At 40.2% G+C, this 26,496-nt stretch overlaps 1 protein-coding gene across 1 annotated transcript; it reads left to right on the forward strand.

The window, feature by feature from the left end:
• The first annotated feature begins 177 nt into the window (after nt 1-177).
• On the forward strand, nt 178-22,222 carry plpp7a (phospholipid phosphatase 7a (inactive)). The gene is made up of 2 exons (XM_035379478.1): nt 178-985; nt 18,193-22,222. The coding sequence occupies exons 1-2, from the start codon at nt 541-543 to the stop codon at nt 18,579-18,581; spliced, it is 834 nt and encodes a 277-aa protein (XP_035235369.1). The 5' UTR covers nt 178-540; the 3' UTR covers nt 18,582-22,222.
• The last annotated feature ends 4,274 nt before the right edge of the window (nt 22,223-26,496 follow it).

Genomic DNA, 26,496 nt, shown 5'->3' on the forward strand with positions numbered 1-26,496 from the left:
CAACTCGCATCGAAATTAATTTAGATACAGTAATTTTGACAGTTTAGTACATCGACCTACATTTAGTACAGTTAAATACATATCGGCTTAGGATAGCCTACATGAAATCGTTTAAACTGCAATGCTGCGACAAGGAAGGAGGCAATACACTTCCCAACATGCTATTCGGCGGGTCTTTAAATATCCTTCGTACATTGGAAGCCATGTCACTTCACTGTCAAAATCTAAATCCTAGATTGTTTTTATTTTTCCCAAGACTGACCATTGTCTGATTGGCTAGCGCAGCTGTCACTCGTTCGGCCAGACCCCTGCTGCTAGTGGAGCGCAGAATAAACAGTATTGGCATGTGTTCCGCCCTGTTAGCCCACTGTGTTATGCTAAATATAGCTGGAGAAGTTGAGGCTGCACGGCAGCGGGTACAGGGCGAAAACCGTATCCGCATATAAACCTTGAACGTCTTTCTATAGTAGGCCTTGCGAAAGTAAAGTTATAAATATACCGAAAGGGTATTTTTAAAAGACAGGGAAGCGGAAAATCAGAATGCCTGCAAATCAAAGTAGATCGAGGACAAGGGATCGGAACAACGTCCTGAACAGACCCGAATTCATGTCTCTGAACCAGCCCATCAGGACCAATACCAGCGCTGCGCGGCGGCCCATGAAGCACCAGCAAAGCCAACACCAGCCAGCCGAGCAAGAACAGGATGGTCGAAGAGAATCCACGAAATTACCTGAGGAAGACTGCATGCAGCTAAACCCTTCCTTCAAGGGAATAGCGATTAACTCCCTTTTAGCTATTGACATCTGCATGTCCAAGCGTCTTGGGGTTTGCGCTCACACCACGTCTTCTTGGGGAAACATCCGCTCCATGGTCAACCTGCTCGCATTTACCGGGCACGGCATTCCCTGGATCTGTGGCACACTTGTGTGTCTCACAAGGAGCAACACGTTGGCAGGACAAGAGGTTTTGATCAATCTGATGTTGGGTAAATACTCCACACGGAACAACAGTGCATACACGTATTATAATTCGTTATTTTTGAAAATCTGATAGCAAGAGCTGGTACCGAAATAGATTAGCCTATAACGAGTGACTGAACACCAGTGTGTTTCATGTGAAGAGATGTAAGCTACAGTTGTTTGTCGTCCTCTCACTAGGTCCGTCCCGTACCGTGTGTCTGGCGGCTCGGTAGTTGGCTTATTTTACTCTGCTGTCCCAATCTCATTCGTCTCGTCTATGATTAAAATATAGGTAATTCGCAGTGTATTTGCCAGCGATTGAATCTCAGTTTACCACCAAACCGATTTGATTTGTTGCAATGTGTCTCCGTTCCAGTCGTGTTCATCTGGCTGTTCTAGTGAGCGGTAGGATTTTAGACGCGCCATCCAACTCCGTTTCTTGTTGTAGTAGGCCTATTCATCCTTGGGTATCAATGGCGAAGTTACAGTCAAAATCAAATATATCAGGCAGAGTACAATGTGGTCCATAAATGTAAAAGTAGTGTTTCATTCTCAGGATTGCATTTCTGTTGTGTGTGAAACTTCATGGGTTTTCGAGTGCGTGAGCTCTTTTACAGGCGTTCGCCGATATCAAGAGATTGTATTTTAGGAGTTGCAGGTTAGAATCAAGATTTTTGTATACGCATTCTGCTGTTTAAATGACGTTGCTGTGACAGATTAAAAGAAGATTACCCATCAGACTAGTCGTGAAATGTTTATCCCCAAGGATGAAATTGTGACCTGGACAGTAACTTGGAAAGGGCATAGGCCTATATAATTGCAATCCTTATGGTAGATGGATATTTTGGAACATGCCTGGGATACCAGTTAAAGGAGTGACACTCTCTGTTTCCCAGGCTTTGTGTCAGGCAACTATGGTAGCCTATAGGATGTCCAGAAGGGTAGATTTCTGGCTCCCAACCTCTTCCATTATGAGAACAGAAAGTCACATAGACGTGTGAGAGGAAGATGCTCTGTCCCAAAGGTGGTTTTCACTCACCTCATTTTATGTCCTCATTTTGGGGAACCCCGTGCAAGCCCCAGATGTGACAACCCCCTTAATCCTGGCCCCATTTAATTACAAATCAGTATGTTCTCTTTGCTTGTTCCTTCCAAATGGGTGAGCCCTTCAGCCTCAATTTTCTTAGACACTTCTGGAGGACTGAGGAAGAACTATTTGGATGCACCAAAGATCTTGAGTGCCAACAGCCCATAGGTATTCTTGCCTTAGTTGCTATACTGTGTATCATTATATAGTGACATCACACCACACAGCCCTCACTTTTCCCCACATCCGCTCTCCTCTCCTCTCATTTTGTGGGAACACAGGTGTAGTCCAAGGATCAGTTTCTCGGTTCTGCCAATCAGAGTGAGATTAATGTCCCTGTGCAATTATTTCATATTACACAATATACCTTCTAAAATGTGAGATAAAGGAAGATCATGTTAAATTTAGGCTTACTGCAGAGGCTGCATCATGATGTAGATGTGGTTTACAGGGCAGTGAGGCCTGAGGTTAGCAATGAGCTCTATCTCACCCCCACCTGAGTTACCCCTGAGTATATAGAACCACTGGACCAGCGCTGATCTGGCATTCAGAACCACAGCTCCAGTGGTAGTAGTGACCAGCGGTGCAAAATGCTGTGAATTCTGAGGTCCAGCCCCAGCCTGAGAGGTTATGTTCCAGACCTACATCTTCCACCTTAGTATTACCTTTAGACACATACTTTGAAAGTATGTAGTACCAGTGGCTGTGCTACAGACATGGGCTATGGGTTCCAGCAGGTGTAGAGTACTTAAGAGGTGCAATTTAGCACATGAGCTTTCACTACAGAATGTGATGTCACCCCTCTTGAAACAGTATTACGCCAGGATACCCTTGGCTGGGGACCTTGGTCTTTATCTCATAGAGCTAATTGTATCTTGTGTATCTCTTGTTGTTGCCCCGTGGGACTTTTAAGGGAGAGAATATAGCAGTTTTCATAGATGTGAATTAGCCTGTGAGTGTCCACTGCGGACTGTGACATCACCTGCTTGAGAAGCACTAAGAGTATGATTAGTTCCCTTTGCTGGGGACCTCAGTCTTTAGCTCAGCTAGCTAATTGTATCTGTTGTGTGGTGCTGCTGGCTGGAGCCATGATTTAAAACACATTTCAGATCCCTGTTACAGTGCTTCCCTTATTAAAATATTCTAAACTCTTCAGCACAGGAGATAAGTCAGTTATGAAATGGGTTCTCATCAAGTACCCTGCCTCACATTTCACTTTTTTAATTTACTAATTTAGTTTAAAATTTGCCCTTTTCATACTCAGGCTTTTTTAAACTCAGCTACTGTATGATGTAGGCGGTTGTCAGGGAAGAACTTGCATATAATTTGATTGAACAGGTTCAGTTCGAATCTATTAAGTCAGGTGTAATGGAGTAACTGTGATATAATTTATCTCGATTCATTTAGCCTATGTTGTAGCCACTCTTTTCCAAGGTTGCTATGGCACAGATACATTAAATGCATCTGGCTGCTAATTGGTTATAATCTGGGCCTCATTGGTATAGAAAGACCAAAAGCAAATACAGCCTCTCTCTTTGTATCTCCAGTACATTGCACTGACAAAGTAAAAGGGAGATGCATTTTGTCCACAAACAATGGCCTAAAATCTTTATTTTAGAATTAGAAACCTTCCTCTGACATTCTATAAGCCCTGTGACCTGTTGGGTTTTTTGTTTATTTTTTCTTGGGGGTGTGGAGGGGCGGTTGGGATGCTGTGAGGTTTGCGGGTCAGTGGATGGGGGAATATAATAGAGGATCGGAGCTATTCTATCTCTGACTGGTAGACACATGGGACTATCTTTCTTTCTATCTGCGTGGTGCATGCTGGGAGCATGGGTGAGAGCATGGTGTGGAGCGAATGTGTGTGGGGCGAAATTTGGATTCTATTGAGTTTCTACTTTCCTCATTTGTTTTCCTTCTATCTGTCCTTCCTGTGATTGGCTAAGAGTTTTTTTTCCTTTCTTTCTTATATCGGTTTACTACTGCATAATTGTATTAGTTGTGTAGTTGACTTGTAGCCTAATTCTGTCTATCTGACTGTTTGTAGCAAGTTTTGGTTTGATTGTTTGTGTAGGGTTTTTGTAGGGGTGGCGTCTGACACTGCAAAGTTCATTATATCAGTTTCAACAGGAACATGCAGAATGCAGAAGCTGGTAGGTCTTGATTTATTAAATAAAAAGAAATGCTTTAAGCTGAGAAAGCCTGTCACTGCTTTGGGAAAAGGAGCCATGTCTAAGAAAGGGAAGACTGTTGAAAACCAGAGAACAAAGAAAGCAAATAAATATCAATAATACATATTAATAATGATCATGCATCACAGGGTGTATTCTCTCCTACTATTTCCAACTGATTTCCCCCCTTTTTCCTATCTTAAGCCGATATGTGCAAGGTCTAAAGGTGGGCTCTTTAAACATCAATGGTGGAATGGATAGCCAGTAGAGGGCTGTAGTTTCTAGTTTTAGTGTGTGGGCAAAAAATATTAGATGTAGTTTATTGCAAGAAACCCATTTATTTAGTAATTTTAATAATGATGTTGTTTGGGGCGTATGGTGGAAGGGTAACTAAGCTATGGGACTAATTTATTATTTATTATTGTATTGTAATAAGAGGGGAATGGAACTGCACTGTCGAATTTAACTTAGACAGGACAAGTGAAGTACCACACCTTCAGTCATCTACTTACTTTATCTGGGGTAATACCTCAGCTGGAGGCAATTGCTGCTTGGGAGGTTAAACATCCAGCTCTAAGTCAATATACTTGGGTAAAGGTGTTGAATAATAGGGTGAGTGCAGCAAAGTTACACAGGTTTTATCTTTCACAGGCTTTTAGTGCAAGATTATCAAATAGTTTTATATAGGCTATCTTGTTGGTTTTATAGATCATTTGACTACCATTGAGTTATGTCTCTCCCCTTCAATGAAACCACAATCCTACGGGGGTTTTAATACCAAAGTCCTGCAGGACAATGATTTTAGTAGAAACATTTGTGTGTTTTTTGGATCTTTGGAGAGCTAAAAAGTGGGAGTTTGTCTCTTTGAGCCAATGGTGGGAGGTGACAAAGGCACAGATTTGTGTCTATTGTCAGCAAAAATATATTACTAACACTGAAAGCAGTTTGGTTAGTCATAGCAACCTTGATGATAGAGAACTGCTGTGAGATGAAATGCATGATCTGGACTGTTTTTTCCAATAGCAAGTAAAGGGGGCTATGCTCAGAGCTCAATTTTCTTAAATTTAAATATGTGGATGCACCACATTAATTTTGCTTTAATTTGGCAAAATCAATGGCTTGGAGCAACCAGATGAAGATGTCTTCACCTTCCAAATAGGAGGCTGACCACAGACATGAGGAGACATGTAGTGGGTTTCTATACTGTACTCTGTAGAGGGGAGAAATATAATAAAGAGTGCTGCAGAACTTCTTCAGAGACTGCCTTAGTGGAGAACGACATGCCTTAGGCCAGAAACATACAGTGCCCTGCAAACTCAAATGATAAAGCCAGGTCAACGCACTGCAAACACACATCCTGGTTGTACATACTCGATGTGCCTTATGTTCATGTGGAGGTAATAAAACTGAGTCCTCAAAGGGGCGATCAAGGACAGTTGTGAAAGATACAGTCAGCGTCCAGCTTCCAAGTATTTTTTGGTGTTCATCATTTTGGCTCTGTACGCCACCACAATGGATTTGAAATGAAACAATCAAGATGTGATCTAAGTGTAGACTTTCAACTGTAATTTAAGGGTTTTGTCAAAAATATTGTATGAACAATGTAGGAATTACAACCATTTTTATACATAGCCCCCCCCCCCAATTTTAGGGGCTCAAAAGTAATTGGACAAGCTAACATAATAATAAATTAAATTGTCGTTTTTAATACTTGGTTGCAAATCCTTTGCAGTCAATGACTGCCTGGAGTCTTGAACCCATACTCATCACCAGACGCTGGGTTTCTTCCCTGGTGATGCTCTGCCAGGCCTCTACTGCAGCTGTCTTCAGTTTTTGCCTGTTCTTGGAGGCATTTTGCCTTCATTTTTGCCTTCAGAAAGTGAAATTCATGCTCAATTGGATTCAGTTCAGGTGATTGACTTGGCCATTGCAGAACATTCCACTTCTTTGCCTTAAAAAAGTCTTGGGTTGCTTTCGCAGTATGCTTCAGGTCATTGTCCATCTGCACTGTGAAGCACTGCCCAATGAGTTTTGAAGCATTTGGCTGAATCTGAGCAGATAATATAGCCATATACACTACATAATCCATCCTGCTGCTTTAGTCAGCAGTCACATCATCAATAAATACAAGGGAACTAGTTCCAGTGGCAGCCATATATTCCCACGCCATAACACTAACTCCACGATGCTTCACAGATGGGGTGGTATACTTTGGATAATGAGCAGTTCCTTCCCTTCTCCATACTCTTCTCTTCCCATCATTCTGGTACAAGTTGACCTTTGTCTCATCTGTCCATAGGATGTTGTTCCAGAACTGTACAGGCTTTTTTAGATGTTTTTTGGCAAACTCTAATGTGGTCTTCCTGTTTTTGAGGCTTACCAATGGTTTACATCTTGTGGTAAACCCTCTGTATTTACTCTGGTGAAGTCTTCTCTTGATTGTTGACTTTGACATAGATTCGCCTACCTCCTGGAGGGTGTTCTTGATCTGGCAAACTGTTGTGAAGGGGGTTTTCTTCACCAGGGAAAGTATTCTTCTGTCATCCACCACAGTTGCTTTCCGTGGTCTTCCTGGCCTTTTGGTGTTCTTGAGCTCACCAGTGCGTGCGTTCTTTTTTTTAAGAATGTACCAAATAGTTGATTTGGCCACACCTAATGTTTTTGCTATTTCTCTGATGGGTTTTTAGTTTTTTTTCAGCCTAATGATGGCTTGCTTCACTGACAGTGACAGCTCATTGGACTTCATATTGAGAGTTAACAGCAACAGATTCCAAATGCAAATGCCACACTTGAAATCAATTCTAGACCTTTTATCTGCTTACTTGTAAATGAAATAATGAGGGAATAACACACACCTGGCCATGGAACAGCTGAGCAGCCAATTGTCCAATTACCTTTGGTCCCTTAAAAAGGGGGGGGGGGGGGGGGGGGGGGGGGGGGGGGCACATATAAAAAGTGCTGTAATTCCTACACCGTTCACCCGATTTGGATGTAAATACCTTCAAATTAAAGCTGAAGGTCTGCAGCTCATATTTATTATTTAATTTCAACTCCAATATGCTGTGGTAGACAGCTAAAATAACAATAACTTTGTCAATATCCAAATATGTATGGACCTGACTGTAAGTGGAAAAAAGCAGAAATCAAAGAAGACAGCTTCATCTTGTTATCTGCTATAATGCCACTTGATGCGATACTTGAAACTACAGCTCGCGCTTGCGTTGCATTAAGAATTTCAGGTGACACATTTTAGAAACGCAACGATGCATGAAATTGGCTTTATGTAGCGTGATATGTCTGCATTCGCATACTTATGTAGCAGGGTTTCCGCCAGCGGCCCGCCGGGCCTAAGTTGACCCCCCGCCGGGCCTAAGCATCGGGGAATTTATTATTTTTTTAAATGTATTTTTAATATGTTTTTTAAACTACAGTTACAGTGGGGCGACTCGGTTGGAAAGCTCCCCAGTGACATCTGTTGGTTAAAACGTGAACGCACATAGGAAAACAGCAGGTCGGAGATCAGTGTTCTTTACCCTCATTGTGCATAGAGTGACGTTCAGCACTTGACGCTTCCAACTATCACAAGCTAATGTTACCTAGCAAGCCACCATTTCTTATTTAGTAGGCTAACCTCGTTACAAACTGCGTTATCACTTCATCTCGTCAGTAAGTACATTGTTTTTATATTAACTTAAGCAGCGTGTAGGTAACATTAAACTAATAGCATAAATGTAACGTTTGATACATGGTAACATTACATGACTCATTAATCGCCATTGAAATAACGACTTCACTTGTTTATTAATAATGTTAGCTTGATGACATTGATGTGCACGACAACATGGTCATTTAGCTAACTTAGCTAGCTAGCCAAACAGTCAGTAACACTGATACATAGATATTTTGTTGTTGATGAAATGTGCCCAGCATTCCAAGGCTGTACATTGTTGTAAGATTCAGTATCCAATCAGTAGGCAGTGTTGTGCATATCCCGCCAGCTCCGTTCCAGCCCAAACCACTACAAAGAGAGCAAACTTTTTTTGTCCATTTCCTTCTGACATCTACGACGGCAATCGCAACCACAACATTTATTTTGCCTTTTTGTATAGCTATTTCCATAGATAAAATCGCATTTATTATTATTATTTATTGGTAAAAACATTTACTTCATATCCAAGGAGATAGCCAACTATTTGCTCGTTACATGACGTGTGTAGCCATTTAGTAATACGATAGCATTTCAGGCTAGAAAATAACCAGTTAATCCAGAAAAATTGCTGAGTTACATTACAGGCATTTAGCAGACGCTCTTATCCAGAGCGACTTACACAACTTTTACATAGCATTTTTACATTGTATCCATTTATACTGGATATATACTGAAGCAATTTCGGTTAAGTACCTTGCTCAAGGGTACAACGGCAGTGTCCCACCCGGGAATCAAACCTGCGACCTTTCGGTTACAAGTCCAGTCCCTTACCCACTGTGCTACACTCCGTCCTAGTTATCTTAGAATCTTTATCGCAACAGAATGTATCAAGGCTGGCAGCCCGAATCAAATTTTTTGCGACAGCTGCCGTCCAAAACAAACACCTGAGAGAGGCTGCCTGTGTGCGAGCCTCCCAAGCGGCCAAAACCAGACTTTGTTTTTGAAGCTCATTTCCTGGTCTTGTTGTTCCTGGTTGCTCACTAGCGCCACTACGGTTGGCTCCAGTATAGGTGTTTTCATATCCGGTTTCCATGTAAGTCTACGGTACAAATGCAGTCAAAATACAAAGTCAGTAATTTTTTCTCATAAGAACAAATAGTCACAATATGTGTATTTTATTCGTCTTATGACTGATTTCATGATTTATTGTGTCATTTGGGCACTGTTATAATATTTGTTGTGGACCAATGAGGTACAGTTTGCATCACTTTCTGATTACTGCGGAGGACTAAGCTACAGTAAGGGCTACAGTCTATGGTCACTGGGGTGGGAGGTGGCGCCTCTTGGCCTTAACATTGCAGCTCCGACCACGGTCCACCTGTGCAAAGTCAGAAAATGCAGGCATCCCATTTCGTAGTGATTTCATTATGGCGTGTGCTATTTACAGCTGCACTAGACGACCATAAAATAATCCTCCTCTGAAGTTTTTCGGTAGCCGAGTCATTTTTACTATTTCCTTTAGCCTACTTAACCAAATAATTAGTTGGCAGAAAGCGTAATCAGCTTGCTATATTTGGTAGTCCAGTAGCCTATGCTAAAACAGTTCGCAACTTCGGCTAGCAAGCCATTTGACTAGCTAGCTAACCCTAAGCTGCAAATATTCAATCTGTCAAACGTGGTTGACGGCTTGTCAGTCGTGTACATTTTGTAAATGTCTACCTGGGCCGTGGTTCACGCATGTGACAAAGCTACTATAATCCCGATTTTGGGATAAACACTGCAAAATTTTCAGTTTCACGAAGCGAATTAAGAGTCTTAAGGTTTATTTGCTGAATAGCATACAACACACAATGAAATCACACACACAGAATTTAACGAAATTAACCATCTTTGTAAGACTGGCATTTAGAAAGGAAAATGTTTTTAGCATTTAAGAGACCGACAAGAGCATTTAAGACAGTGGTTCTCAGAATCGGTCCTGGGGGCTCCTTGCGTATATTGGCTTTTCTCCATTGGTTTTGATAATAAAAATAAAAGTCTAATAATAATTAGAAATTCAATGTAGGCTACATTATTTTTGTCTTTATGCAACAGGTGGAAAACTTGCTCTTCAAAGTGCGTTGTCATATTTACACGCCTGTAGATCAGTTATTAAAATACTCGGTAGATTTGTTAATCACCGCTGACAGTGTTAATTTTTATTCGGTAGAAAGTGACTTGCGAACGATCGGTCAGCTAGCGTCACCCAGCAAGTAACACCACAAACGGCGATGGAGTAGTAGCAGTAATGGCTCATTAACTGACTGTGGCGAAAACCTACGACGATAACTTGCTCGGTTAACAGCAGGTCTACCAGACAGCTATACGAAAATGAGCCTAGTCAAATCACCAGTAGCCTACACATCTCTGATTGATTGACCATCATCAGTGTGGTCGATGTTCTTCCCCTGTGGTTCATATTGCTAATGCGTGAGCTAACCACGGATAGCCTACCTAGCTCACTGGCAAGCTGATACGCTAGCTAAGCATATTCGTTTTGCTGAGAAACATAAATTGAAGATAACTGAACATAATTGTATTATTAATGCCATACATATAACGTGATTACATGACACAGTACAGTCACGGATGGAAATTAAACTCCGTAAACATGTGATAATATATTTCAAAACATAACGGCAGACAGTCAGCTAGCCTCAAGTTCGTTCTGCAATCGTTCGTTCAGGTTGATGGGCTTTTCCGCACCGGACTGTCAATCACATTGTAAAAATCACAAGACCGCTTAACTCTATGGTTTTGACTCCAAATCGAGAACATGGCCGCGCCCGCCATTGAGCTTCAAAACGTGTTTTACAGACCCACGGAGAGGCAATGGGTGACGTCACAGTAGCTTTGTCCATATTTTTTACAGTCTCTGGGACAAAGCTACTGTGACGTCACCCACTGACTCTCCGTTGAATTTCAGACTACATTGAATTTCTAATTATTATTATTTTCTTGCTAGCTTCTAGCTTTGTCACATTCGTGCAGCCTAGCCCAGGTAGACATTTACGGAATGTACACGACTGACAAGCCGTCAAACACGTTTGACAGATGGAATATTTGCCTGTTAGGGTTAGCTAGCTAGTCAAATGGCTAGGTAGCCGAAGTTGCGAACTGTTTTAGCATAGGCTACTGGACTACCACATATAGCAAATAAGCGTTAGCTGATTACGCTTTCTGCCAACTAATTATTTGGTTAAGTGGGCTAAAGGAAATAGTAAAAATGACTCGGCTACCGCAAAACTTCAGAGCAGGATTATTTTATGGTCGTCTAGTGCAGCTGTAAATAGCACACGCTATAATGAAACCACTACAAAATGGGATGCCTGCATTTTCTGACTTCGCCCAGGTGGACCGTGGTCGGAGCAGCAATGTCAAGGCCAAGAGACGCCACCTCCCACCCCAGTGACCACAGATTGTAGCCCCTACTGTAGCTCAGTCCTCTGCAGTAATCCGGAAGTGACGCAAGCTGTACCTCATTGGTCCAGAACAAATATTGGCACTGTGCCCAAATGACGCACTAAATCATGAAATCGACCCATGGACAGTCATAAGACGAATAAAATACACCTATTATGACTATTTGTTCTTGTGAGAAAAAATTATTGACTTTGTATTTTGATCGCATTTGTACCGTAGACTTACATGGAAACCGGATATGAAAACACCTATACTGGAGCCATCCGTAGTGGCGCTAGTGAGCAACCAGGAACTACAACACCAGGAAATGAGCTTCAAAAACGAAGTCTGGTTTTGGCCGCTTGCTTTGTCCATATTTTTTACAGTCTCTGGTGCCTCCCCCAACGCGTTACGTCATTGTTTTGCAATGCGCAGTTGTCGTAAAAACGTGCTGGCTTCGATAAGCGGAATCGATAAGCTCGGAGGCATACGATTTCAATGAATAGGACAACTTGGAACCGGTTCTTGATTCCCATGCCTATTTAAATGTGCCCAGCATTCCAAGGCTTGTTGTAAGATTCAGTACCCAATCAGGGCTTTTTTCAAGTTTTTTTTAGAGTGCAAAAACTTTGATATTATTTAATTTAATTTAATTTAATTTATTTTGTTGTTGTTGAAAACACAGCATTCCAAGACTGTACATTGTTGTCAGATTCTTTGTAAGACTCTGCTATGCTGTAAATAGTTGTTGATTTTTTTAAATGTGTGTTGAATAAATGACTTATTTATAACAACATTCACATTACGTAGTCATATTTTGAAATCTCCAGTCAGCTTTTAGCACTGATTTAATGTAGGGTAGTATGGAATCTGTGTTATAGCTTTTTTAAATTCTCAATTCCACGATTCCGTCCGTGATTCTGTTATCACAGAAACTATAGGGCCCTACCTTAATCCTGCCATCGGTCTGTCGCTGGCCCATGCCGGACCCCTGTCAAAAGATACTTGCCACTGGGCCTAACAACTTTTCTGGGGGAAACCCTGTGTAGGGTATGTTTCAGGCCTTAGAGACTGAGATCAGGAGTAGCTAACAACAGTAGGACAGCTGGGTTCAGGCTAAGCACCTGGAATAGATGGACTGCCTGCAGAATTTTAAAAACATTTTTGGCAATACTTAGGAGCTGACTTTCAGGAAGTGTTGCTTGACTGTATTTAAAGGGGTTCATTGCTAGCTTCATGTCATCATACAGCCCTTACTCTGCTTCAAAAGGAAAGGGACTTGGCATACATACAATGCAGTCTATAGATGATTTGACAGTGACACAATTTTTTTCTTGGCTCTGTGCTCCATCACATTAGATGTAAAATGTAACAATGAACATGAAGTTAAAGTGCCGACTGGGAGCTTTAATGTAAGGGTATTTACATCCATATCCAGTGATACATGTTGGAATTACATACGAAAGGCAGGTCATTCCAACATTTAGGTACCTTGATGGCAAAAGCCCAGTCTCCGCTACCAGCCTAGACTTTGGAACTGAGAGCAGAGCTTTGTCTAATGATCTAAGCATACGCCCCTGTACTACAGTTCAGAATTGTAGATAGGGGCTAGGCCATTAACTGTCTTGATTTTAAAATTTTAAAATCAATTCTAAAATAATTTTGGAAGCCAGTGCAAGCAGGCTAAAACAGGAGTGATATGATCTCTTTGCTTATTGCCAGAGTCTAGCAGCTGTATTTTGGATCAAGTGCAGACAAGCTAGTGATTTACTGCTTAAAATTGCTGGATTCTTTTTAGCCTTAGTAGTAGCTGTAGTCCTGTGTTTACAATCAAAAGGTCTCCTCCTCCATCTTCAACCCCATCCACTCACTCTTGAGTACCCCACCTAATATGGCTAGCTGGATAGCTAGAGGTAAGTACTGTGAAATGACCGTGAACAATAGTACAATGGCTGATTTTGTATAGCTTAATTAATTCCATTATGTCAAACGTAATAGTGGTTTTATTATTGCAACTTTTATTTAGAAAATTTCAGACCCTTGAGAGTCCTTGTTGTTTTTCACACTACAGGCAATGTTACTTACAGGTCCAACAGAAAACAAACCAACTTTGCATTGCTTTTCATCTACTTGGTGAACGTCAGCTGACGCCATCAAGGAAAAGAAATTCCAAGGTTAGCTGTAGAATGAGTTAGACATTCTTGAATGAGTCCTGTCATAATATGATTTTGTTTTGCTGTATCTGAGCTTCTTGACTAGCTAGCCAGCAACAAACATTCCGGTAAAATATGATCCCAAACCACAGGCTATACCCACCCATCCCCACACAGAAAAGCGCCACACCCAGAAAAGTGTTGAGCACATTTTATAGTAACACATACAGGAAAGGTTTAAATTGGAATCAAAAATTATTCCTAGGTTTCTGGCAAAGGGCCTGATATTACTTGATATTATAGGAGCCTTAACTAGTATATCAATTTTGTTAAAGCTCTAGGGTTATGAGAGCTCCCAGAGATTAAATGAAAGAAATAACTTTCTCTAGCAATTAAATTCAGCCATCAGTTATTTCATGTGCACATAAAAGACATTACGTTTAGTCTTCTTCCATTGTCTTTTGTCTTTACAACATTCTATTTTAATAATTCAGGTGTGCTCATTTAGCCATGGAGAACCTTTAGGTGAGAGCTTTCTTTTATTTTTGAAAAGGAGACATTTTATTTTGGGTAGAAAGGCAAAATGTGTTATAACTCTCCGGTATACCACCAATGGCCTAATCAGAACACTGTTGATTGAAGACAAGTTCAAATTGACTAGCTGTGGTAGAGTTGATTGAAGAGGTTAGAATGAAATTAGATGTGGTATGTGTGGGAGAGAAACAGGAAAAGTCAAAAACAATTTCAAAATGATCAGAGACTGTTATATTCATAATCTCTGGGTTGTTTATAGTAAAACCAGGTCAATAAATGGTCAAGAGTGTGTCCATATTTATGGATAGGACCTATTGCATTGCGGGATCAAGTTAAATTAAACAAATTAATTAATTAATTTGTTATCTAGAGATTTACCTGGAAAGATATATGAATATTAAAATTGCAAAAAAATAATAAGCCTTTAATATATTTTTCTGTGATCAAGAATAATTATGAGATTAAATTCTTAATGACTTTTGGGGGACGTTAGATTAGCACACAGAAAACAGGTAGCGTCCTATTAAAAGAAAATAAAAGATTCAAGAGACACAATGACCAAAACACACATTTTGCATTTATGGCTGCTAGCATGGATGATGGTCACTCCACTTCCACGACCCATGTCTGTGCTTATGAAATTAGAAAGGGGTGGCCTCATTTAGTGAAAGAGAGTCTTTTTTATACAGCCAGATCTTTCTCAGAATAAGAAGATCAAGTTCAGTAGAAGTAATCAAGTCATTGATTTCATGTGACTTGTCTAACAATCTCACGTTTTGAAGACCCTGCTTCAGGACTGAAGAGGCATTTTCTAACTTTTGGTTGTGTGGAGATGGTGGAGGGCTGAGTAGTATACAGGTGGATGAGATGCAGTATTGTTCCACTGAGAGAAGGAAGACTATGCCTGATCGTAGTAAGGTCTGGAATATAGAGTAGAAGACAGTAGAGGGTGGTTGGTGGCCTTAATCGGAGGTAGCATGCTGATATTAATGTGAATACTGACACATTGCCACTATTTGGATTTTACCATATTGTGGGTATTGTGACAGTTTTCTGTAATACTTTTGTGGTTGCATGTGTACTTAAAACACAGGGCCAGAGTAAAAAATTAAGCCTGGGAATCAGTGTTTTGTTTGCCATTGTATTGGCCTATTTGAGCGTGTCAGGTGAGCAAGAAATATTCAGGTTCCTGCTAATCCTAGCTAGCAAGCTAACATAATCAAATGTTAGCTAGTTGACTAGCGCTATCAATAAATACAATGTGGGAAGTCACCTATAACATTAAACTAAAACAGATAATGAGTGTTGACAGTTATCTTACACATACACCAATCAAGCAAGGTATTGAAAACATTCAGTTATTCAGTTCAACATTCAGGCTGTATAGGCCCATGCATTCATTTTGCCAAATAAAAAATTTTAAGCACAGTATCCAGACAGCTATCCATTGAAAAATATAATACAAGGTCACAAATCCTTTGGCAATTCCACAAGGATTTGTGAAAAAATGAGCAAACTTGTAGTCCTGTGTTATAACAATATAATTTAACCTCTTAGTGCAAAGCCCCTAGTGGTCGGCACGCCGACTCAAACATTCGGTGCTACTGCAACCAAAGTATGAGTTAAAAACAGAAACGCATTGTTTCAGTTTAATTAGTAGACGATACATGACAACTATGCTGAAAACGGAGTTTCGCAGCGCCACCATTATCGCTCTGGTCTTTCATTTAGCACGCACCCCCTCCCTGCAGTCTCATCTACAAAACACCCCCCACCCTTGACATAATGGACAATATTGTCTATCTTAGCATTCATAAAAATATCATAAAAAATCATATTCCATCATAGCAACAAGATAACCCCGACAATAGCCCTAAGATATGCCTATACAGCAGTGAAAACGCTGCTCACTGAATAACGAAATAAACGAGAAAAAGTTTTTTAAAATGATACTATGTCATTTTACGGTCAATATCTGGGACTAAATATTGAATAAATATACAACCTTACTGTTGGTTTTACGTGTAGAGATGTCCCTTTTGAGACTGCGTGGTCATATATTGTCTTGGACAATCCGTTTGGGAAATATACGCGCATTTGTGACGCATGGGGATCTTCCAAAATAGCTGTGCATAATACCACACCTGTTGTTTACGGCGTCGTCGTCCTTTTTAGTACAGTCTGGCTTGATTGACAATTCATTTATTCAGTAGGAGAGAGTATAAGCTTTCTAACGATGTATAACATGTCTAATTCTGTTTTCGGAATAGCGTTTTATAGGTCAACGTAACAGAAAATATTCTTAGCATCGCATTTACTTACGCACTCTGTGGTAGCAGTAAAAGACGCTGCACCTAACGAAACGTGGTCAACGATATTTCGTAATTTCTTGGAAAATACTATTATTATTAGAGGACTTCTGGACATAGCTAGGCCATATGTTTGCTGATAGACCTAGCTGACATTGTTTTCTGGAGCAAAACAGAAGCGAATAGAACAGTGTCATTGATACTGTCTTTGTCTCCATCTACTGAACATAGATGAGATTTCATCATTGCTATGTAAGTATTACTGCTCAAAATATTTTGGTTATATACGTTATTTTTGAAATTTAGTATCTTTAAATAGGTTAGTGGTGTTATATAATGTGGATATTTCACACTGTAATGTAAGCGTTAGATGGTAGTGTAATAGGTTTTGTGAAGCATGCAACAGTGATGACCTGAGAGTTGGAACATTGCCAAAACGTGGTGGACGGTTGAAAATTGTTTTCATGTTGTCCCATCCCCATACATACAAGAAAACATACGAGAGTACAGAGTATAGAAATACACACAAGTTAATTATTACACATTTAGGTACTGTACCGCATTGTGTGACAATATTTTTGCATTATTTTTTAAAATTTGATAGCAATGTTTTATCTTAAACCTTCATAAGGGGCTCATTTATATGCTTTATAATGGACAAAAAGCATTTTATTCAATTTTGGAGAGATTTTGGATATGTTTCTGGACCCCTAGATATTTTAGACCACTGTACTGACTGAAAGTTTGTAATTCCCACTTGAAAATTATGCAACAGTGATTTTCTTGAGTCAAAACAGTTGATTTGTAGTGAAATACGTGGATATGTTGTGATTTACAGCAATGCATAATTTAGACATTTTGGATAGATTTGGAGACGCTGGGTACACTGCTTAGTTTTTGCTTCATACATCTATAGTAGTTCTGCATATCCACCCTTAGATTTTATGAACTTGTGGTCAAGAAGTTTTTGATCTAGCACATGTATAGTTTAACCTGCTGTATATATACAATCTCTCAGTATTTCATTGAAAACTTAAAAAGTGCAAATTCATTTTTGATTTTTTGTCAAAACAATTGCATTTGTGGCACTTTATTTATTCCAAAATTATGAATATAAACTAATCCGCATTAGTATTGTAAATTGGTAAATGTCTAGCTTCATTTAAGCCATTTTTTTAAGCTTTAAATAGGGTACCCCCTAAATGGGCAAGGGTTGGCAAGATTTGGCTTGTGCGCTAAGGGGTTAAAGTCGGTGCTTCATGTAAAAATGCCTGCTACTGCAACACATGTAAGGAGTCTAGCCAAGAAATACCTGTATATCCCCGCCACAGGTTTTCCATCAGAGAGGACTTTCAGTCCAGGCTGTAATGTGGTGAGCACTCAAACCTGAAACTGCAAATAGACTGGTGTTTCTTGCATGTAACCTTTGAAGAGTGTAGGTGAACTACATGCAGACTTGTTGACAACTCTGAGAAAGTTATGAGTTTAGAGTTGTAAATTCATTGCAGAAAGGACATATTTGAACTGAAAAATCAGTAGCAAAAAACACTGAAATGTTGAAAAGAACATATATTATTTTATACTTATCACTTTGTATAACTTTTAGCAATTTTAAAAACAAATTTGGTTGAATAAAAAAACCATGTTATTTTAGCCTTGGTGCTGGATTTACAAAATTGCACAATAAAAAATATTATTGAGTATATCGAGTCATGTCTTTTATATAATCGTATGGTATCCAAATGATTCCAAATTTTAAAAACTGTGTCATGATAGCATATCGTAATCACGATAACATTGCAAAATATTGTGATATTAATTTTAGGCCATATCCCCACCACTACTGATAGATCAGTCGCTCTCGTTCTCTCTCCCTCTGTCCTGTTTAGCCCTTGTGCTGGATGTAATGACCGTGGCTGGTGTACAGAAGCTGGTGAAACGCAAAGGACCATGGGAGATGAACCCCAGCTTCCTGGATTACCTGGCCATGGACGTTTATTCTTTCCCAGCAGCCCACGCCAGCCGCGCTGCCATGGTGTCCAAGTTTCTGCTGGCACACCTGGTGCTGGCTGTGCCTCTGCGTATCTTGCTGGTGATGTGGGCCTTCCTAGTGGGCATGTCTCGCATTCTCCTGGGCCGACACCACCTGAGCGACGTCGGCTGTGGCTTCGCCCTGGGTTTCCTCCACTACAGCCTGGTGGAAATGGTCTGGCTTCCTTCCAGCACATGCCAGACTCTCATCTCCATCGGAACACTCAGTTGGAGTAACTTCTATTAGAACTGCTCACCCTGTCCTTACTGCCCTTCCTGGTCTTTCTCTTCTCACCACTCTCACTTCCGCTATGCTCTACTTCCTGTTCCTAATCCACTTCCCACACCTGCTTAATTTCCTTTTCCTGTTACTTGTCATTCCTATGCCCTTCATCCAGTGTGAACGCTAAATCCTATACCTGTTGTACTTCCTTTTCCTGTTCCATTTACTGTTCTTGCTTTATTTGTACCTCTCTGACACTGACTGTCTTTGTCTTCATACCTTTTTATTCAGTTCAATTTTAAACAAAAGAGTACACATCTGCACTTTAAAAAAACATTTTGGTCTGTCTGTGCTGGATGAAACACTTTTCCTGAATGTTGGCACAAATTTTAACCAGGAAGGACAATGCTGCTAGGCTGACAGATGGCTCACTCTGGCTACTTTTATAGAAATTTAACATGCAAGTTTTGTCATTGTTCTTATTATAAGATATGTTGTGCATGTGGCAATAATGGGAATTTTCTGTTGAACAGTGTCATTTGACTCTGAATTAAGAGCTAAAATAGCTTTTTTTGAGTCCTCGTTTTTATAATCAGTGGAATTTTTAAAAATTGAAAAGTAATTATACAGCAGATCAGGGATTTTACTATTTCAGCATAGTTATTTATTCAAAAATCATTTCAAACATTTTTAACATGGCATTTTAATGTCTGAAAGCAATCGATTTTCATTTTCTTTTTATTTAACATTCTGTTCTTTGTTCATTTTTGTCATGTCTCTTTTTACTGTATAGAATTTGTGTATTTCTAGCAGAAAGAGATGAAATTTTGAAACTGAATCTGAAATGTTGAACTGTGGTTTGTTCCGAATGCAGAAGTCACAGCTGAATTTCTGAATGGATGGAATTTTCTCTGAAAAGAAGACATGAATGTCATCACTCAACAAATGTGTACAACAAAAGTTTTTTGATCAATTTTGTATTGGGCTGTGTTTTTGTGCTTTCAAGTAATAGCTTGTTAAAGTAATTTTGTCTTTTGAATGAAAGCCTTTTATGCAGACATTTCAGGTGTTTTTTTGTTTTTAAAAAAAAGCAATTTATTAATCTCAGAAGTGGTTTCCATGTTTAGAGTCTGCACGGCTGTTTAACTTGAAGACAACAACCAATCAGTCTTTTTGAGTGACTGGAGTCTCAGGTAAAACATGTTTAAAACATAGTATAGTTTTAATATATCTTTATCCTTATACGTTTTGCTGGAAGACAGTTAAGGGATCGACCCCTGATTAGTTCAACTGAACAGGTTTTCTTTTGGGCCCAGAAAACCTGAAGGAGTTCAAATGAGGCCTTATCCTTCTTCTAGTTTGAGTCTGGTGCCTTTGATCTGTGCCCCTGCAGTGCCCCTTCTGGCTATTACCTGCATTGCATTACTACTGTTGTCTTCAAAAACACCATCTGAAGTGTAAAACCAATCCAGAAAATTGTCTGCTTCTCCCCAGAATATCAAGGATATCACCACATTCTATGGCAATGAGGAACATAAATATCTTTATTAGAATTTTCGTTAGAAGGCTATTTGCCGAACCATGACTGTATAGTGACTCAACCAGTATCATTTGCGTGATCTTTCTCATCAAAATAAGAGTGGAAATGTATATTTGCACGTGTGTGTACAGGTCAATTGGTAAGCTTATTATTTGTAAAAATTTGAAACATTTGGGACAATTATGTCAGCTCTGTCTCCACTAATTGCTAGACTACCTTACTAGCAGCTTATGATTCTTTGTCATTATGTCCATTAAGGAATCTCACCATAGCAAGTGAAATAGAGTATGTAGAATCCCAATCAACATCTAAGACATCTCCAGATCTACGAGGTTGTGTGTACAATATAAATTACCAAGATGTTCTGCACCAGACTGATTACTTCAAAGTTAACATTTCATCATTGTGTAATGTCTTTCATGAAACATTTGTGTTTAGTGTAAACCAAATCATCCAAATGATGACAGATGTCTTAGTGTGTATTTGACAAAGACAATTAAAAGACACTTGTCTCTTTCACAGTGGTGTGCCCTGTGGTCTGAGTAGAATCCAAGTCAAACAAGTATTAACTGGGAGTCCTTCCCAGATAGGAAGAGATTCAGTTAGCAAATTAACGGATAAGTCCCTGGCTGCATGCTCAATAGCAACTCCTCTGGTCAGTTTAGCACCTATGGCCAGCTGCTTAATATGTGCAGTCCTCCAGTGTATTAACTGCAGCAGCTTAGCTGGAGGATCACAATGAACAAGAGGCAGCCAGATAACTTTATGTATGTGAAGCCGTCTGGGCAGGTCCTCACACTCTTGGATTGACAGAAGACTACAGCGATGGAATGGGCCTACAATTATAGCGGAGCATTCGTTTATTCAAATAAAATTGGATGTAGTAAAAAAGAAAAAATACACGCATGCTGCATGTCTGAATACATTTATGTCTCATTTTTTTACTTTTTTTTCCACAATTTGGAATTATCAATTGTGCTTCTCAAGTCTACACCACCTGTCAAAGGAGCACTGCAGGACACGCATATGTATTCCTTAAATGTATTCACTTGAGAGTCAGTGACTATTTTAGCTAACAGGCCAAAGGGAGCTGCAGGAGAGCTAGGATCAATTTGAGGAGCTTTATATGTCACTAATGATAGCTGGTTGCCTGTGGGCACATTGCTTGTTGTTGGGAAAAGGTAATTCAGCAGTAATATGAGGAACCCTCGCAGACTTAAACTAAGCACTTTCCTGAAAAGACACTGCAAAGGCCTTCCTCTATGGAAGTTCATGTTATAGTCTGTTGTTGACACCCAAAGCTCAAACCTGCAATCCAACCCTGGTTTGTGCTGGTGGTGAACTGCTTTTTTTTTAACAGAGCCACTTAAAGACCCAACGTCTGCCTTTAAATCTTTATTTGTCTATTAAAATATAATTTATTTCACTCCAGAACATTGGGGGACACAAAGGCTGGAATGTATCCTTGAGTGAGGCAGGGCAGCATGAGCATCTGTTAATTGAGTCAAAGATAAAATCCTCATTCTTTCTTCCTTGTAATCTCAAATTTGCTTAATGAAAATTGTGCAATGAAAGTAATTTTGAAACTGGCACCAAAAGATAGAGTTGTCCATGTGTGTGTGTGCTTGCGTGTGTGTGCATGTGTGAATGAGACAGAAGAAAGAACAAAGAAAGGATTAATCTAAGTACCCGAGTCATGTAGAATGAGGTGATTTAGGAGGATGAGAGATGAGGGTAGACTAAAGGATGGAGGGTGGAAGATGGATTGAGAGTGATTGACGAGACTGTGCCAGGTCTATGCTCTCACAGGGGCCTTCATTCTGCTCTCCTTTCTCTTTGTCTCAATTTGTCTCCTGCACCATCCCTCCTGTATTTTGTTCCTTGATCATTGTTTGAAAATGGTCCCTGCCTAGATATCCTGGTTTAAGCAGGATAGTCATGGAACTTGCTCACCCTGAGCTGTTTTAATAAAATAGACTGTTATTTGACTGTTATATAAGCTTCATGTTTTAAGTCCAGATTTTAAAATATGCATGATTTTGTTTCTAAAATAATAATGCAAGTGCTTGGAACTTTAATCTATGGACAATATGAAATATTTCAATAAAAGTCTTTTCAAACCAGATTCTTTTAAAATGGTTTTTCTTTAACAGTTGTGGAATGGTTTAGTAGTTCTCCAGTCTGAGTTACTGTATGACAGAGCGGAAGCTCACTTTTACTAGCTTAACATGAGAACAGACACATTTGAATAGAAAGCTTTTTTTCAACATTTAGGAGCAATACAGCAATAAAGCAGACAGCAGTGAATCAGATAAAAAAGTGTTGTCTGCTGGGGATCATGTCTCTAGTATACACTTTGGTTCAGGGATGGATTATGGGATTTTGTGATTAGTGTGTGCGCGTGTGTTCATATCTATGCAGGTCTGTTGCCACATATAGTACCTATTTAAATGCGGTGTGTTGAGCATCCATGGGGGTAATACCTGTATTTAATGTTTCAGTATTGGGAAAGACATGCATGTTCACCCTTCTTGTGTACATTTAGCAGTAAAACTGAAACTTGGTAGAAGAGTATAAGAGAATCTACAACCTTGGTCTTCCTCCAATCTTCATTTTGTCTATGCAAAGGTCAAACCTGGGGCAAATGTTGACTTCAAATTTAAAGACTTCAAATCTTAAATGAGCTTCCAGCTCCAGATGGAATAGTAAAAGTTCAAAGGTCATGGTGAAGTTAAGCAGATATATTTTCAGGAGCAGCCTTGGCTCTCAGTGTGTGGGGGCAGGGCCAGATAACCCAGCAGAAGTGTGGTCAGATTACTGCTCTGCTTCCCCACTCGCTGCTGTGCTTGCTTGAATTATTCCTTCATCAGCTCTGCCTCTCTACTCCAGCACACATTCTTCCCTCAATAGTTCCTCCTGTCTCACTCATCCAGAAGGGCTGTCAGTGTGCACTGTGCAACCTGTGTCCCTGTCTACACTGTGTGCAATAACGTCTGTCCCAATGAAGTGCTCACACTACTCACTGAGTAATTATCTATCCCGTTTGCTGTCAGTGTGCACTGCATAGCATATGTCCCTTTCTACACTATGTGTAATAACCTCTGTCCCTATGAATCACCCTCATTATGTACTGAGTAAAAGGTTTGCCCAATTAAAGTGCTTTCAAGTGCACAACGTGTAATCTCCCTCTATCCTTTTATAGTGCTGTAAGTGTGCACCGTGTAATACTGTTCAACCTGCATTGCTGATAGGATGGCCTTGTATTTCCTGTTTTTCAAAGGATTGAAACCAACAAACATTTTTCAAGACTTTTTCAAGATTTGGTCCCGACAATGTCAGTTAATGTGCTTTTGTGAGATTTTCTGTGTCATGTCAAAACCCCTGGATATTTTACTTTATGGTCATGAGTATTGTCATAAAAACCATTTTGATGCTTTTTCAAAAAGACTGGCTTCCTCACCTCTGCCTTATGAACAAAATTAATCTACATTTTATGTAAATCATCGATCATCACAAAGCAACAAACGTCAACATTTCTCACGTTTTAGAGAATGACTTCCGATTAATTTGACTTTAGATAAATTAATAAAAAATGCAATTATTATGGCCAGTGATGCTCTCATTCTCTGTGTATATGTAATGTGTAAAGAGTGTGTTTCCTATACTTTTTGTGTAATATGTACACATAGTGTGTACAGATCATGTATTGGGCATGTACATGACATTACATTTATTTAGCAAACGCTTTTATCCAAAGCGACGTACAAAAGTGCATATCATGGTCATTGGACAACTACAAAATGTATGTAATATGTAATGTAGTATGTAGCTCCAGTAACAGGTATGTATTGTGTATGATGAATGAGATTCCTGTATTGAGTTTATGCTCAAAAGGTTTGAAGTTGGCTAACTGCTTCTTTACCACTCAACAAGCTCCACAAGCTTCTACAGGTGTCATCCAGCTGACTGAAACCTGGTTGGTGCTATAATTTCCCATGGGACTCCTGGTCTACACTGGTACAGCACAGTCAGGGTTTGACAGGCTTTTCTTAAAGTGCTGCAGGTTTCTGTCAAGGTGCTACAGATCTCTCTCAGGGTGTTGCAGGTCTCTCTCTGGGTGCTGCAAGTCTCTCTCTGGGTGCTGCAGGTCTCTCTCAGGGTGTTGTAGGTATCTCTATGGGTTCTGCAGGTCTATCTCAGGTGTTTCAGGTCTCTCTCTGCGTGCTGCAGGTCTCTCTCAGGGTGTTGCAGGTCTATCTCAGGGTGCTTCAGGTCTCTCTTTGAGTCCTGCAGGTCTCTCTCAGGGTGCTGTAGGTCTCTCTCTGAGTGCTGCAGGTCTCTCTCAGGGTGTTGTAGGTATCTCTATGGGTTCTGCAGGTCTATCTCAGGTGTTGCAGGTTTCTCTCAGGGTGCTGCAGGTCTCTCTTAGGATGCTGCAGGTCTTTCTTAGGGTACTGCAAGTCTCCCTCAGGATGTTACAGGTCTCTCTCAGGGTGCTGCAGGTCTCTCTCAGGGTGTTGCAGATATCTCTTTGGGTTCTGCAGATCTCCCTTAGGTGTTGCAGGTCTCTCTCAGAATGCTGTAGATCTCTCTTAGGGTGTTGCAGGTCTCTCTCAGGTGTTGCAGGTATCTCTCAGGGTGTGGCAGATGGTTGGGTGCTTCTGGCCCGATAGGTCACCATTAGCAGAGACTGTAGGCAGGACGTTGGCACAGCGTCTAAGTTGGGAGGGCTCTGAGCAGGCTAAACACACACCCTGATCCCTGCAGCTGCCTCTGTCCATCCCCGTCCTCCTCCATCATGATCAGATAACCCTTCATTGGAGTTCAGCTCTGACACAGCACTTTATAAATGCACCCACAAGAGTCACTCACACCAAACAGCATGATGCAGAAGCATGAGCACGAGCGAAAGAGAGCAGCAGATACTAAATTCAGATCACCATACTTTGGTGACTGACTTTCACCACACTGTAAGAATGGGCAATGTTGCAAAAAATCTCATTTAAAATTGTTATTTCTATCTTTCGTGGCTTCTTAAGTGCTGTGTGAAAATACACTCAGGGCCAGTTTCACTGTCACAGATTACAGTTAGTTAATTCTGTGGCTGAACCACCAACAATTCTTTACCAGGGTGCAAGGACAACGGGCAATTTTATACTAAGACTTTGGTTTCCAGAACCATGAACAATAACATAACATAACCCTTCTGCTCCTTTGGCTGGATAGCATGCGGACAAAAGTACTTTTGGCACTCGCATGCAGATGTGCTACTAGATGCGCACTGTAGTACAACTGTCGATTTGAAAAGCAAAATGTTGGCATAATAAGGCTAAAACTGTGACAGGATGAGCGGAGCGCATCGCTAAGGGACAGTTTACGAGTGCCTCAGACCACCCTGAGGTGCTGGGAAACAGCTCGAGACCTAAAGGAAGACCTTAAGGTATACTGTACGACGCACATAGCGCAGCCCTGTACTGTTTTGTCATGCTTGTGTCTTTGTTGGATGACTTGGTGTTTTGCTTGGATCTTTGAGTATATAAGGGGAAATGTTCAATGGTTCGGGGAGACTCGTCAACACCAGTCTTCCACACATATTCATATAGCCATTCAATCCACAAACACTTTTGCACCGCTGTATACTGTCATTATTAACATACTGTACAATAAATTGCATTCACTTTAACCTGGCATTCCTCTTTGACTCTTACCACTGTACACCTAGCAGTTTAAAGGTCCTAACATACACATAAAAACTCTGATGTAGGATATCTGCACACTGTAGTCACTAGCCTGTACACTCAAGTCATAGCAGGACATTTATGCAGGATTGCGGGCTACATAAGCCAGTGGCACATACGTGTCTACCAAGATAGATAGTGATCCGTATAGAGCCATACTACTGGCGGACAGTAGACTCCTCCGTCTATGCATAACTGTTAGCATAGAGGAAAGGTTAAAACATTTTGGATTCAGATAATTGAGATAACATTAAATAAAGCCTGTTCCAGTAGTACCAGGTAAGATTACATGCATTCCGTCCCCACTCAGATATTTCCACTGGTTGGTTTGATGGATGTGTTTCTCACAGTTAGTGACCTGACCTCAAAATGATAAGTTCTGGCTTCTTACAGTTGGTAACCCCAATGCTGTTTGGTGTATCTGAGGGGTTTCTTACACCCTCACAAATCTTTGTGTGGAGTATTTCCTCTTTTTATTGATCCTGTAAAATAGTTCCTGTCATAAATTACATTTCTGAAACTCAAGATTCTTCTGATGGAACTTATAATTTGACTAATTTGAGGGCAAGGTGATTAATGTAAACAGAGAGCATAATGGTTATGCAACTGAGTTTGCAAATCCAACATTGTAAGTTTTAACCCCAGGTGGGGTATTGCAGTT

Source organism: Anguilla anguilla, chromosome 10 (assembly GCF_013347855.1).
Source record: "Anguilla anguilla isolate fAngAng1 chromosome 10, fAngAng1.pri, whole genome shotgun sequence".
NCBI classification, from domain to species: domain Eukaryota; kingdom Metazoa; phylum Chordata; class Actinopteri; order Anguilliformes; family Anguillidae; genus Anguilla; species Anguilla anguilla.